The 15,038-nt window shown below is 37.6% G+C and overlaps 1 protein-coding gene across 1 annotated transcript; it reads left to right on the top strand.

Annotated features, from left to right (window-relative positions):
- The first annotated feature begins 1,242 nt into the window (after positions 1-1,242).
- On the top strand, positions 1,243-14,761 carry plvapb (plasmalemma vesicle associated protein b). Its single transcript, XM_057840040.1, has 9 exons — positions 1,243-1,542; positions 1,695-1,871; positions 1,969-2,062; positions 4,117-4,318; positions 4,400-4,619; positions 8,555-8,704; positions 8,769-8,885; positions 11,376-11,483; positions 13,930-14,761. The coding sequence occupies exons 1-9, from the start codon at positions 1,339-1,341 to the stop codon at positions 13,936-13,938; spliced, it is 1,281 nt and encodes a 426-aa protein (XP_057696023.1). The 5' UTR covers positions 1,243-1,338; the 3' UTR covers positions 13,939-14,761.
- Positions 14,762-15,038: the final 277 nt, after the last annotated feature.

Below are 15,038 nucleotides of genomic sequence, written 5' to 3'. Positions count from 1 at the left end.
ACATGCGCTCATCGGTTAAAAGCGGCAAGTACTTACTGTTTGTGTGTTTATTGAGTCTTTTATTACCTTTTCATTGCCTCAAAATACTTTTTGCGTGTTTTTCCCTCTCATACTTTTAAGCATTGTGTTTTCTTGTAGTAACTTTAAAGCAGACTGTTGAACTGTTGACCATATTAGTCACATAGTATATTTAAACCACCCTTATTTGATATTATTATGTTTTATTTTCTTAAGGCATCATTAGTAATTTCGGTCTGTATGCATCTAAACAAAACAAGCTGAAAGCGCACATTAGTACTTTGTGTGTCAAATTCTTGTCCTATTGTAGGACGTTTCACCGGTGTAGCACAATTTGGCAGAACAGTTTTTTTCCCTACTCTTGTCTCGTCTCATCCCGTCTCTCCTGTTCATTTTGCTTTTGCTGCTCGTTTCGTGAAATATCGACAGTGCTGTCATGCTGATTACTGTTCCTCTCAGGTTCAAATTGAAAGGGTATTACAGATGACATGTTTACGTCGCTAGAGTCATACTCTGGAAGCCCGGCAGCGTAAACATGTGACGTCAACAACCATGGTGACCTACTAGTTAAACTAATTTTACAAATTGTATAAAAACGACAATATCAGGAGAGGCTTAAATATCAAATTGTTTGAACTCATAATAATGTTTATCTTTTAAGAAATACAAGTCTGTCTATCCTTGGATCCCTTTAATGTGTTTTCTCATTGGAAATGAATGGGCCATTGGAAATAGAAGTGGCTTTTTTGTCGCAAACTTCAACATTTTAAGAGCCCACATCACGTGAATATTTGTCAAAGCATCCTAACAATTAAAGGTGTCATGATTTTATTTTATTGCATAAATAATATACTGTGCGGTAAAACCTACATATTCAACAATTTTTACATGGGAAATGTCATTGTATTGAATATCAAATGTTGATCATCAATAACTTGGCCTGAGAATTTTCCATGCACAACAAACTATTTTCGTCTTACTGACTTCAAGTATATGTTAGTGAGGCAGCCAGAGGCTAGAACAGTGGCAGAGGTCGAGCTGGTGGGTGGGCAATGAGGATGGGGGAGGTATGTGAGGTGAGGGCCGGGCCAGGATGGACTGGAAGTGTGGCCCCAGCAGCATTTATAAACATAGCCCTACTACACTCCTCCTTTACATACGTCCATACGTGTGTGTTGTACGTAGAAAACGTCAGAAGACAGAAGTCTTCAACAACACTTGACTTTGGAGTTCCGCGTTTAAAGGGGGGAAACCTGTGAGGTCTCCAACCAATTCCTGTTAAGAACTTCTAAACCACCTGCCACCATTTCACCTCCAAACATGTACAGCTCCAGCTATTCGCAGGCCAAGTTTGGCCTGGATGCTAGGGAGCCTTTGCACAAGCCCAAAGGCAAGAGCTGTGGCTACTACATGAGGATCGTCTTCTTCTTCTCTTCACTCATCCAGTCCCTCATCATCGTCAGCCTGGTGCTCTTCCTCATCTACGGGCAGCCGGAGAAGTCAGCCGAGGAGATGAGAGTTAAGGTAAGGAATATGGTCCGAACATTTAGGACCTCAGGTAGTCCTTAACATTCAATTTCAGAGGAAACAGAGGAAGTTATGAGATATTTTTATAAGGCACCCCTTTCTTGTTATTACTACTGTGCTATGACACCAAAAGCTCTGCTCTTGTGCAGGAGTTGGAGCAAGGCTTTAACAGACTGAGTGATAACAACATCCAGCTAAGGAAGGAGAAAGGCGAGCTTGGAGCTCAACTGGGGGTTCGCACAGCTGAAAAAGACGGTCTGGAGAAACAGCTGCAGCAGCTGAGTGTTGACGCGAACAACACAAAGCTTGATCTGATGACAAAATTAGTAAGTAGAAATATTTAAGAAGTGTCTTTATGGTTTATAATAGAGGATGAATCACAGATTTTTTTTTTTTTTTAATCTTTCAAAAATCTTCATATAGTCCAACTGCGAGAGGCAAATTGCTACAACACGGAGCATGGTGACGCGCTGTCCCACTCCCCCCATACAGCAACCCATGGTCGTGACTACTAACAGTATGTATTCCCAGCTATCTTTCCATTCACGTTTAAAAAAAAAAAAAAAAAAAAAAAAGTCTAATGAAAATTCTGTCATCTAAGATTTTGCTGTTAAATTTTACATCAATGATCTTTATGTAAAAATAATCATGAATGATCACTCTTGAATATTCTGTAACCATGGTATACTTATTTACTCCAAAATTGTCAAAACAATCTTTCAGCAAATTTTGCTGTTAAAATTTGTTCACATAATCCAGGAGGAAAAAAGAAAGATTGAATAAAGACACAATAGCACCTGTCTCAGCTATTTCACGACTGTCTATGTGAAAAAAATATTATATAAATCACACCAGAGTATAAATTGCAGGCCCAGCCAAACTATGAAAAAAAGGCGTGATCTATAATCCGGATTATAAAGTACTTTATAAATAGAACTATTGAAATAGAATAAGAAAAATAACTATTTTGTATGTGTTTTTTAATGCCAAAAAAAAAAAAATAATAAATTATATATATATATATATATATATATATATATATATATATATATATATATATATATATATATATATATATATATATATATATATATATGTTAAAACTTTTATGCACTGATTTTCAATGTTACTAAAACATGAGCATTCACAGCCAGTCTTGGTTTAAATGAATAGGACGCCCATCGTCATCAGTGGCAAGCAATGAGTTAAATACAATGAAAAAAAATCTACTTTTGAATTACTTGGGGCCGTAAACAGTATTTCTGTTTTTAATAATTTTAATTTCATTCATTTACTTTTTATCAACATTGTATTAATTTTTAAATATACAGTACAGTCCAAAAGTTTGGACACACTTCTCATTCGTGCATTTACTTTATTTTCATGACTATTTACATTGTAAATTCTCACTCAAGGTAATAAAACTGAATGAGCATGTGTGGAATTATGTACTTAGACAAAAAAAAGTGAAATAACTAAAAACATGCATAATATTCTAGTATCTTCAAAGTAGCCACACTTTGCTCTGATTACTTTGTTGCACCCTCTTGCCATTCTCTTGATGAGCTTCAAGAGGAAGTCACCTAAAATGGTTTTTGACTACACAGATATGCCTTTTAAGCGTTGATTGGTAGAATTTATTGCTTTATCAATGAGGTTCGGACCTTCATTTGTGTAGCATTGAATGAGGTGTGTCCAAACTCAATTTGGCCTGTGCAGTACATTACAAAAAATAATCTTTAAAAAAAACCATGAACAAAACCCGTATTTTTCGGACTATAAGTCACACCTGAGTATAAGTCGCACCAGCCATAAAATGCCCAACGAAGAGGAAAAAACATACATAAGTGGCACCGGAGTTTAAGTCGCATTTTTTGGGGGGGAATTTACTCTATAAAATCCAACACATAGAACAGATATGTCACCTTGAAAGGCAATTCAAAATAAAAATCCAATAGAGAACAACATGCTGAATAGGTGTACAGTATGATAATGTTACATGATGCATGAACAACGAAATGTGAACGTGGCCAGTATGTTAACGTAACATAACTATTAAGAGTTATTCAGATAACTATAGCATAAAGAACCTGCTAACAAGTTTACCAAACCATCAGTCCCACTCCAAAACACCAAAATAACATTTGAGATGATATAATAATGTGTTAATAATTTCACACATACCGGTAAGTCGCTCTGGAGTATAAGTTGCACTCCCGCCAAACTATGAAAAAAACTGCAACTTATAGTCCAAAAAATACGGTACTTTTTAAAAAACTAATTGTGATCGCTAATATTTTTTTTTGATGAAGAAAAATAGTCACTTTACTCAATAGTTCAAGGTCTTAAGTGTCCAAAAAATGTTTATTAAATTACCAAAAAATAGTCACTTGCACTATAAAATAAAGGGTTAAAGGTCTTAAATGTCATCTTTTGAATATCCACTGTAGCGACCTCTGTCTCTGAAAGTGTTAAGTCAGGATTCAACCCACAACGTGTCTTCCAAAGTAATAAAGTAGTAAGCAGCAATTTATGAACTAATATTCTAAAATCATTGTGTGATACCTGCAGATGAGTTGAAAACCTTGCAGAGCCTCAACATGCAGCAGAAGGCCATGATTGAGCTCATCGAGGCCAACTTCACCCAGACGGTCCGCTACATCAGTCACGAAAGGGACGACGCCCTCAAGGACAGAGACGTCCACCTCCAGGAGGTCATCACTCTACGCAAAGAAAACACCATGCTGATAGAGCAGCACACAGCCTACACCAGGTACGCCCGTGTGCACATAAATAACTAAATCGTTGCAGGAGTAATTGCGGACTCGAGACATTCAACATTGTGTTTCACCAGGAAATGTAAAGAGGACTTTGCTCATTCTCTGGATGGGATCCAAACAGTGACCAGGGATTTTCTCAACAAAATAAACAACATGTTCCCCCACCAGATGACCTTTCACCTCACCTGTGAAAGCCAGCAGGAACAAATGGAGAAGATAAGAAACAGTTGCACCAACCTGTCCAGAGATGTGGAGAACAAGTTTCAGCTGTATTTGGACAACGTGGGCAGCAAGGTATGTGCATCGGATATAGAGCAGTGGTGCAAACTAATACGTTTTTAGAGGATTGGAATCAGGTAAAAATGATTGGGTTTTTTAAATGTATGGATTTTTAAGTATTAACGCATTGGCTGTCATTGACGGTGATAGACGTCGAATCCATTTCGACTGGGAGGGTTGGCAGCGATTGCCATCAACGGCAGTGAAACATATTCACCCAATGCTAGCCCTCCCAGTTGACCTCCCAGTCAATGGCAGTGAATGAGCCATGAGCAACAAAACAATCCAAACGTATAAGGATACTTCAAAACATATATGGCGGAAAACACTCAGGTGATTTGAAGTTCTGCTTTGAGACCCCCAATTTGGCCAAATTTCAAAATTGCCCGATATGCATGCGTGACACATAATTGGAAAGCTTAAAATCTCAATTTTCTGGGGGAAGAAAAATTTTGCAGGAGGGCGTTTAAAAAAAAAAGAAAAAAAAGAAAAAAAAAAGAATTTTAAACAGCAAAACCCGATCTGGAGGTGAGAGCACACAAGAACAGAATTACAGACGCCATGACTTTTAGGAGATATTATCACGTACTTACCTTGTTTCGATCCAAAAACTCCATGTATGATGTATCACTGAGTATCAAGACACAGCTGTGAATGGCTACATTTTATGGGTGAAACATGGTAATATAACAAGGGTCGCGATGCAGAAATCGCAGACATCAACGAGTGGTCGAGATTTTCTTTTTCATATATTTACCCTTTTAAACGTTTTTTTTTTTTCAAATTTTTCTCTGTTTGGATCGATTATTTATCATCTAACATATCGGAGAAAATGCGACAGTAACAGAAAAAATACAATTAAGCGATAGTTATGAAGTAGATATCCATGACTTTTTTACAGACACCATTTTTTTCATTGTGACGTAATTTGTTTAACAGTTTAAAATATGCGAGTGATTAATTTTCTAAAGTCGTTTTTTTTTTTTTTAAACGAAATATTAGACATCAATAAATGATTCTAAGCTAAAAATAGCAGACATTTTGAATAATGAATATAAATAATTACCTTCGTTTTATGGCTGGGTTGAAACAAAAGCGGTCACGCGACGTCTGTAAACGGGGGTTTCCAGGGTAACACGAATAAATTAAAAATAGTTTGGGGCTTAATGCGCCATGAATCTGCTATGGCAGCATATAGACATATTGTTCTATCAAACACAACAGTTGTTTTGGCTTAAAATACAGCAGTTTTTCAGTCTTGTCTGTGTTTTCCGCCATATTCATACTTATACATGAAACACATTTCGCAGAACAAAGCGAATATGTCCAGCGACAGCAAAAAAAAAGTCAAGTAAAACACAATCAAGACAGCTCAATTCATAACATTGGATTATTTTATTTATTTCATTATGTAAAACATAACTTCTACGCAGTTTCCTACAGTGGCGCGGGAAGTGGGGTGCTGAGGGTGCTGCAGCATCTCCTGGTGTTTGGGAAGAAAAAAAGTATTTTGGTAGATTTTTTTGTTTTGTTTTGTTAAAAATCAATAAATAAAACATATTGAAACAATCGCGTATTTAATTTTGGCGATTAAATATATATGTTGAAAAAGGTTTTATTGTGTGTTAATAACATGGTCACGACCTGAGACCTTGCGTGCTACTGGGTCACGTTGACCAAGGCGCTATTGGAACAGAAAAATTAACTGTTGATAGAGGAGCTGTTTACGTGGCCCAAAAACGAATTAGTGATTTTTTTCTTTATGATTTTTTTTTTCTTTATAAAAACAGCTAAATTTTCTATAATCCAATTAGACATCGAAAATGAAGATGATTATAATCGTTTATAATAGTGCCCAGCAAGGACAAGTTAGCTGCAGATTTATACTGTGGACAACTTCAAATATTTTGTATTGTAGCCATATTATTCTTTGTTGTTGCTGTTGAGCTGCCGTGCAGAACTCTGTTGGATGTTTGTGTGCAATTTATTTGAGTGTTGTGAGAAGTGGGTGTTAAACCAAGGCTTATTGGACCTTTTAGTTTTCAAATGTGTTTGTGTGTCATTGCGCCATCTAGCTGTGGAGGTTTGCATTATATTACATGGGCGCTTTTATTTCCAATACAAAAACTCCAACACACACTGTAGGTGAAATACAACACTGTGTCTGTAGTAGCCTAGTAGTAGCATGTAAACTATCCAGCATACGTGTGTGTGCCATTATGCATGCCTTGTATGGAGAAAAGGCGCGAGCATGATAAATTTGGACTGAAAGCTGTTTTTGGATGTGAAAAAAAAAAAAGATCCTCAGCACCCCCTGCTGTAAGTGACTTCCTGCGCCCCTGGTTTCCTACATTGATATCAACATGTTGTCAGATTTGACTCCTGTGCTAATGGAGTGGCACTGTTTACTTGATTAGCTCCATCTAGTGTTAAAGCTGACAGTGTGACAGAATGTAGGCCGAATTTAACCTTCTTGTTCCAGCCATATTGAAGGATATTTTCATAATTCGCCATAATTCGGTCAATATAAACTGGGCAGTGGGCCACAGTTTGGACATCCCTGGGTTAAACTGTCTGGGCTGGATTGGTTGCAACAAAAACGTACACCCACCGGGAACCTTGAGAAATGGTTTGCCCACCCCTCATACAGCATAACTTATATATATTTGTTCTTGATTTAAAACAATCAGAATACAATGGAAGGCTAAACTTACTTCAGTAGGTCAAATCATAATTTAAAACTCAGAAACAGTAACAAAAATGGAGTAAATTTCTTTGTAATTTCATTAAAGAGTTCTTATTGTCTTTGTATGTACAGGACACAGTGCAAATCAGCAGTCATTTTACGATTTTTTGGGGGGGTCTCAGGACAAAAAAATGAACTCACACAAACTGTGTACATTCAAATAATTCAAAGGATTCCAATGTTTTTATTTTTACTTTATAGGGTACACTGATTGTTTTTTTCTCAGCTTAGGTTGTTCTCCTGATTTATAGAAGTAATTTAATTATTATAGCTTAATACATCATCTTAGGTAATTAGAAACTTAGATAAAAGTAAAATAAGAAACTTAAAAATTAGTTAAAAAAAAAAAAAATCTGAGATATTTCAAAATGTAACTGTGTGTTTACAAAAGATTCATACAAAACAAAAAAGACACTCCATTCATTATACATGACAGGTTGTGTGAAAATAGTTATAATATTTTCTATGACTCATCTTACATACATTTGTTGAATTGATTCAGACATCTTACTGAGAACAATTGACATCCTCCAGAGAGGATGTCTGTCCTCTGGAAAAATACTAATACAGCGATTTAAGGCCACAGCTGCCATGTGAGGTAAACTTAAGGTCAATGTAGATGTTAATTTATGGCTCTACTGATAGAGCAGAAAGTTTTAGAGAACAAAGACACGTATCCTTTCCAAACAACAACCCAAAAGTAATGTTCATACACTGCTAAATAAGGAAGGGAAAAAAGTCTACTTCGGTGTTTTGTCACGTGAATGCATCATTACTTTCTGAAAGCATTTGGTTGAGAGCTAAAACATGTCTTAATCCTATTGCTTGTTTCTCGATTCATCAAAAATAATGCAATAATTAATTTAGATTTTTAAACTTGGTTCAGTTATCACCCAGTGTTATATATAACGCACAGCTTAAATTTGCAGAGTGATATAAATAACCAACTACCGGAAAGCAATGGAATGAGTTCTGTAACTGTTCGTGAAGACATGCATCATGCAGCTGCTATGTCTTTGACGTCGAGGAAATTACGCATTAAACAAAGTGATATGGTCAACATTCAGTCAGACAGCTTGTAATACGAAAATAAAGGCGGTTGCGGACAAAGGATTGGCACAGAAGTGGAAATGACTGTCACACCCAAATCCAACTTCCACAAAGTCTAAAAGAGTAACATCCAAATCACGTCTGCTTCTTACAGGTGGCTCAGATTCAAGCCTTGTCAAGCCGACTGGAAGTGCAAAACTCACACTTGAGCGCTGACTTGCAGCGCTGTGAACACAACCGGAGTGAGACAATCGCTGAAACCGGCCGACAGCTGCAACTCAAGCAAAAGGCTCATGACGAAAAGGTTCTTTTAAGCACACTGTCAGTATTCCTACCCTTCGTTTTTAGCTAACATGTGCTCTGTTCAGATGGAGAAAGTGCTGATTGAGAAGGACCGGCTCAGGGAGCAGAAACAATTGCAAGCAGATACTTTGGCCTTGAGAGAAAATGAGCTGCAGACCCTCAGGGCATTGCCTAATTGCAAGGTACAAAACTCTCAATTGACCAGTTGCCAAGCGCGTAGGTTTGGTCTCAACATTGGTAGGGACGATATAACAGCATAACCTGCATGTACACTTTTAGTTGGAGACGAAACATTTATAAGACCAAACAGACTGAGTGAACGGGGGTCAGGGGGGCAACATTTCTCACCAATATGAACATAATTAATTGATGGGCTAAATGATCAATGCAAAATGAATACCGGTATGTATTAACTTATACTAACTATCATGTGTATTGGTTCATGTGATACACTGTTCGATTCAAACCCTTGTTTTCAAAAACTACTAAAGAAACATTCTGAAAATTTGTCAGAAAAATGTCTGGATTTTATTTGCAAATTTAAATTGCAATATTTGAACACAGATTATGTTAACATGCACAAGAAATATAAACTTGTTAATCAACAATTAACTATCTATAAGGGGGTAATCCTTAGTTCACTACATATCTTACAGTTTAATTAACGTTAACAGTAGAAAACATACAGTAGGATATTTCTCTCAAGGCAGCTTCCTACTGGAGTTCAAGAAATTCACATGGACTTTCAGTAGCAAAATTAGTGGTGTGTTCCCCACCTCCACAACATTGACATCTTTGTGCTGCTACTGGCGGGAAAAAAAACTTCTAATATCCCTCGTCTTCGAGGGGGGCGGAGGAAGCGGCATGCTGTATTTCTGTCGGGCTGTGAATGTGTGTGTGGGGGGATGGGGGGGTCAAGTCATCAGCCAATCAAATGTGCGTTTGAGGGGTGAAAATGGACTGGCACATCAGCAAGTCAAAAGGGGTCAATGTAAGGTTGAACATATTGAAAGTACTGTAATTCACTTAATAATGGTAGGGTCAGTTGAATTATATCCTTAAAACATATAGCCTATGGGAAGACAATCTAAATGACCTTTATAACTGAAGTCATTATATAATGCAAATAAGGTTGCTTAAAAGTTGGTGGGGACAATTTCAGCATCCTGAAAAGTTGGCAGTGTTGTGTCCCTACCGTCCCTATGCAAACTGAAGCCCTTGCCCGTTGCACACACACATACCGTGCCCTCCATAATTATTGGCACCCGTGAAAAAGATGTGTTTTTTAGCTTCTAATATCTTTTTTTTTTTTTTTTTTTTCCTCAAATAATATGGGACCTTAATGGAAAAAAAGAGAAAAAATCCAACCTTCAATACAAGTGCATTCATTCAGTGGGGAAAAAATCCCACATAAAGAAAAAATTATTTGACATCAAATAATGTGTGTCACAATTATTAGCACCTCTGGTGTTAATACTTTGTACAACCCCCTTTTGCCAACAAAACAAGGTCTGGAGACTGAGATGGCCATGGGAGGAGCTTGATTTTGTGTCTGGTGAACCATTTCTGTGTAGATTTGGCCATATGTGTAGGGTCATTGTCTTGCTGAAAGACCCAGTGACGACCCATCTTCAGCTTTCGGGCAGAGGGCAACAGATTTTGATTTAAAATGTCCTGGTATTTCAAATCATTCATGATGCCATGCACCCTAACAAGGTTCCCAGGGCCTTTGGAAGCGAAACAGCCCCACAGCATCACTGACCCACCCCCATACTTCACAGTGGGTATGAGGTGCTTTTCAGCATGCGCCTCTTTCGTGGCACGCCAGACCCACTTAGAGTGTTTGTTGCCAAAAAACTCAATCTTGGTCTCACACAAAAATGCGGTGTGCAGATGAGACCAAGATTGAGCTGTGAAGTATGGGGGTGAGTCAGTGATGCTGTGGGGCTGTTTGGCTTCCAAAGGCCCTGGGAACCTTGTTAGGGGGCATGGCATCATGAATGCTTTGAAATACCAGGACATTTTAAATCAAAATCTGTTGCCCTCTGCCCGAAAGCTGAAGATGGATCGTCACTGGGTCTTTCAGCAAGACAATGACCCTACACATATGGCCAAATCTACACAGAAATGGTTCACCAGACACAAAATCAAGCTTCTCCCATGGCCATCTCAGTCCCCAGACCTTGTTTTGTTGGCAAAAGGGGGTTGTACAAAGTATTAACACCAGGGGTGCTAATAATTGTGACACACATTATTTGATGTCAAATATTTTTTTCTTTATGTGTGATTTTTCCCCCACTGAATGAATGCACTTGTATTGAAGGTTGGATTTTTCTTTTTTTTTCCATTAAGGTCCCATATTATTTGAATTAAAAAAATCTTTTTCAGGGGTGCCAATAATTATGGAGGGCACTGTACATATATTTGGGGAAAGTCCATGTCCTCAGATGGTCTGTCATTAAATGGCGCATAGTGCAGAGGTGAGATGGATGTGTGTGGACTCAGCATTAGAAAGGAATCCTCATTCAGCAGAAGCAGGAAGGATGGGCGGCCCAGATAACAACTGCTGAATTCTATCACCTTTCAAACTCTCTTGTTGAACTTCTCAGTAAGTAATCACATTATACTGCAACCGTACAAAAATAAAATTAAAATAAAGACATGTTCTCCAGGTGGGTCAAGCAAAACCTGCTAGTGCACAGATCTTCCCACAGCAGAACAGGCAAACTGCAGCTAACTGGCCTGCTTTTGGAGCTCCAACTCTCAGCAAAACTCCAACGGTAATTAATGACATTTATTCATTCATCTTCCGTACCGCTTATCCTCACTGGGGTCGCAGGGGTGCTGGAGCCTATCCAAGCTAACTACAGGCAGGAAGCGGCTTACACCCTGAAGTGGTTGCCAGGGAAATGCATTAACTCATGACAATGCAGAGAAAATAATCAAACAGTAGTTGATGTACGTTTTCAATAAAGGGATCCACGGATAGAAAGACTTGTAGTTCTTAAAAGATAAAGTAATTTGACATTGAAACCTCTCTCGATATTTTCGTATTTGTATTATTTTTGTACTGTACTAATTTGTAAAATTAGTGTAACTAGTTGGTCATCATTGTTGTTAACGTCGCAAGGTGGTGACGCCACATGGTTACATTGCCGGGCTTCCAGAGTATGACTGTAGCGACATAAACATGCCATCTGTTCAACCCTTTCAACTTGAAACCGAGAGGAATATTAATAAGCATGACAGCACTGTCGATATATATTTACAAAACGAGCAGCAAAAGCAAAACAAAGAGGAAAGACGGGATGAAACAAGAGTAGAGAAGAGGAAAAAAACGGTCTTCTGCCAAACACCGGCGAAACAGAGGTGAATTTGACACCCAAAGTACTACCGTACGCTTTCAGCTTGTTTTGTTTAGCTACATAACGACATGATATAATAAAGCTGCCTTAAGAAAATACTTAAGCGTAGTAATATCAAACAACGGTGGTTTAATAATGCTATGTGACTAATGTGGTCAACAGATCAACAATCTGCTTTAAAGATACCAAAAGAAAACACAGTCCTTAAAAGTATGAGAGGTAAACATAAGCAAAAAGTATTTTGAGGCAATGTAAAGGTAATAAAAGGCTCAATAAACACACAAATAGTAAGTACTCGCCGCTTTTAACCGATGAGCGCATGTGTTGGACGTCTCACCGCGTAGAATTGCAGTAACCCGGTAATATTCGTCGAGTGACAGTGACAATCTAGCGTCCATTCCGTGCTTAAAACATGGCACCCTCTGTAGCTATGTCAGTGCTTCTCAATTATTTTCTGTCACGCCCCCCCAAGGAAGACGTAAATGTTTCGCGCCCCCCCAAACTCTCTGCCGCCACTGTAAATATTATCATTTGTCTATAAAATTACTATTATAAATACGCATCTGCCTAACATTGTGTCCTTTTTTTCTAATAAAGAAAAAAAGTAACATCGATCAACTTATAATAAAGTATAACTTTATTATAAACATTGTTTTGTTTGTAACAGAGAAGACTTGATGTGCATCAATTTGCCTGAATTAAAAAAAAAAATTCACATCCAAACTAAAAAAATACACTCAAGGTACATTTTTGACCATTTGATACAGAAAAATAAAATGTAATAAAATCAGTAAATAATACCAAATTAAAATTGATTAGAAACATTCACTCATGAGGACAATGTGCCAAAAAATTTGACCGAAAAACAAAATCTGAATAAAAGGGGGGGGGGGAGTGTCCTTGGACAGGACAGTTTTTATTTTTGCTGCTCACAGTATTTACCTCCTTTGCAATGATGTGGAGTTATTTTTCAATTAGCATGCTAACAATGCTCACTGGCTTACTGATATAACACTGACAAAGCAGGACGATTGTTGGCAATATACGGCACGTTTTCACTGAAAAAATCAAGCGGCTTAACAATGATTGATTTGGCTTCTTGCTATCTGCTATAATTATTTTTAGACACAGTAAACAGTGGTCTTTCATCATCACCCACTGTATTAAAAGTCAAAGCTAAAAGGCAAACGGCACGGAAAAAAGCGCATTCACGGCGGCCGAGGTAGAACCGTAGGTGAGGGCAGTCGTCGTGACGATCCCAAGCCGAAAATGGCACTTCTCGGGCGGCGACGTGAGAACCGGACAAGACAGTGGGTCGCTGCGTCAGTGAGTCCGGTCGGAAAACGGCTTTCGAAAACGGCGGTGGCACACTGCTCTTCATATCTGTTGTCTGTGTGTGCTGAGTGCTCTTCCTTAGTTCAAAAATACTGCGCGCACTCTGAAAATGAGAGCGCCACTGCCACCTACTGAGTGGATGTGCAAGTACACTTTATTCCAGTACGGCAAAAAAAAACAAAAAAAAAAACACATAAAACATGTTCCCCGAGGTCACATGCGCCCCCCCTGGCATTGCTCTGCGCCCCCCCAGGGGGGCGCGCCCCACTATTTGAGAAGTACTGAGCTATGTACATGTACTAAATATTATAGATTTTTAAATCAATCTCAATATTTTATGTATTTGTAATAACATATTTTAGTAAAAGAGAACAACTGTGGCTTACAAGTCTTTAAGTTCAAAGTTCACTTTAAATATATCTTTACTTCAAATGTTATTACAATAAACCTAAACAACAAACCTCCTGTTTGCTCAGCATTTTTGCAGTAAGTGTGATATTTAACCAGACTTTTTTGTCTCTTCCAGGGGAGGTGAAATGGTCCGTGAAAAAAATGTGTGGAGAACAAATACCCAGCAAACAAGACTAAGAAAAACCTGTAAATATTATGACGACACATGCACTCGAATTGGTTCTCATTTAGAAAGACTAATCTGCAATAAAGGTGTGTGCATCTCTGCAGTAAGGTTCATGTAAAATCATGATAATGACACCGATGTAAATATTACTTGTGAGTGGAACTCACTTTGTTTTATAAACTAATCTTCTTTGTTTTACAATTTAATAAATTATACCATCAAAGTGTTGTCTTTTTCTATTGTATTTTGCAGTTCTTGAGGTAGCAACGTTCATGTATTCCCTTATTCCCTTTTCCAAAGGATGTTAATGTGTATAGTATGTCACCATCATGTGTGAAACTTCGAAATAGGACTAAGTAACAAAAACAAAAAAAAATGACTGGCGGACGATTTTTTTATTAGCGAGTCATAATTAAGATTTATGCATTTTCTTATGCGTTTTACACATCAGCGATTAAGCTCAAGCTTTATTACTTCCCTTTCCTTTTATAAACACACAATGTTTAGAACATGAAGCTGAGGAGCTGCAAACAAAGCACCAGACTGAAATGGAGTAATAATAACCATTATCCTGTTAATGTTAACAGCACATTCAATGTGACACTGGGGAACATAAGACAACAGTACCTCTTACCGGCAAGCACATGTTCACACCTACAAAAACGGACAATGTACACACACTGCACTCCATGCTTCTACTTAGCCTAGCGGACAATTTAACCATTAATATCTTCACACACTTAGTCATTGTGAACCATTTAACTATTATCTGTCCTTAAGGAATTCATATCTAGTAACATCACAAATGCAATGCAATATAATGAAATGCAATATAATGCATGGGGTTTTTACTTTTTAAAAAATATATAAATAAATGTTTTTTAAAAAAAAAAAGGAATTAAAAAGAATACATTTACCTTTTTTTTATTGATTTTGAGACTTTGTGATCTGGAAAAAAAAAAAAAAACAACGAACTAACTTTGATTGATTTTGGACTGCTACAGGCCAGGAGGCTCATTGTGCTATTCTGGAAGAAAATGGACTCAACTCCAATAAAT

This window comes from Corythoichthys intestinalis, chromosome 7 (genome assembly GCF_030265065.1).
Source record: "Corythoichthys intestinalis isolate RoL2023-P3 chromosome 7, ASM3026506v1, whole genome shotgun sequence".
Lineage (NCBI taxonomy): Eukaryota > Metazoa > Chordata > Actinopteri > Syngnathiformes > Syngnathidae > Corythoichthys > Corythoichthys intestinalis.
Note: the sequence above shows the minus strand (reverse complement) of the source record. Positions and strands in the feature narration are given on the sequence as shown.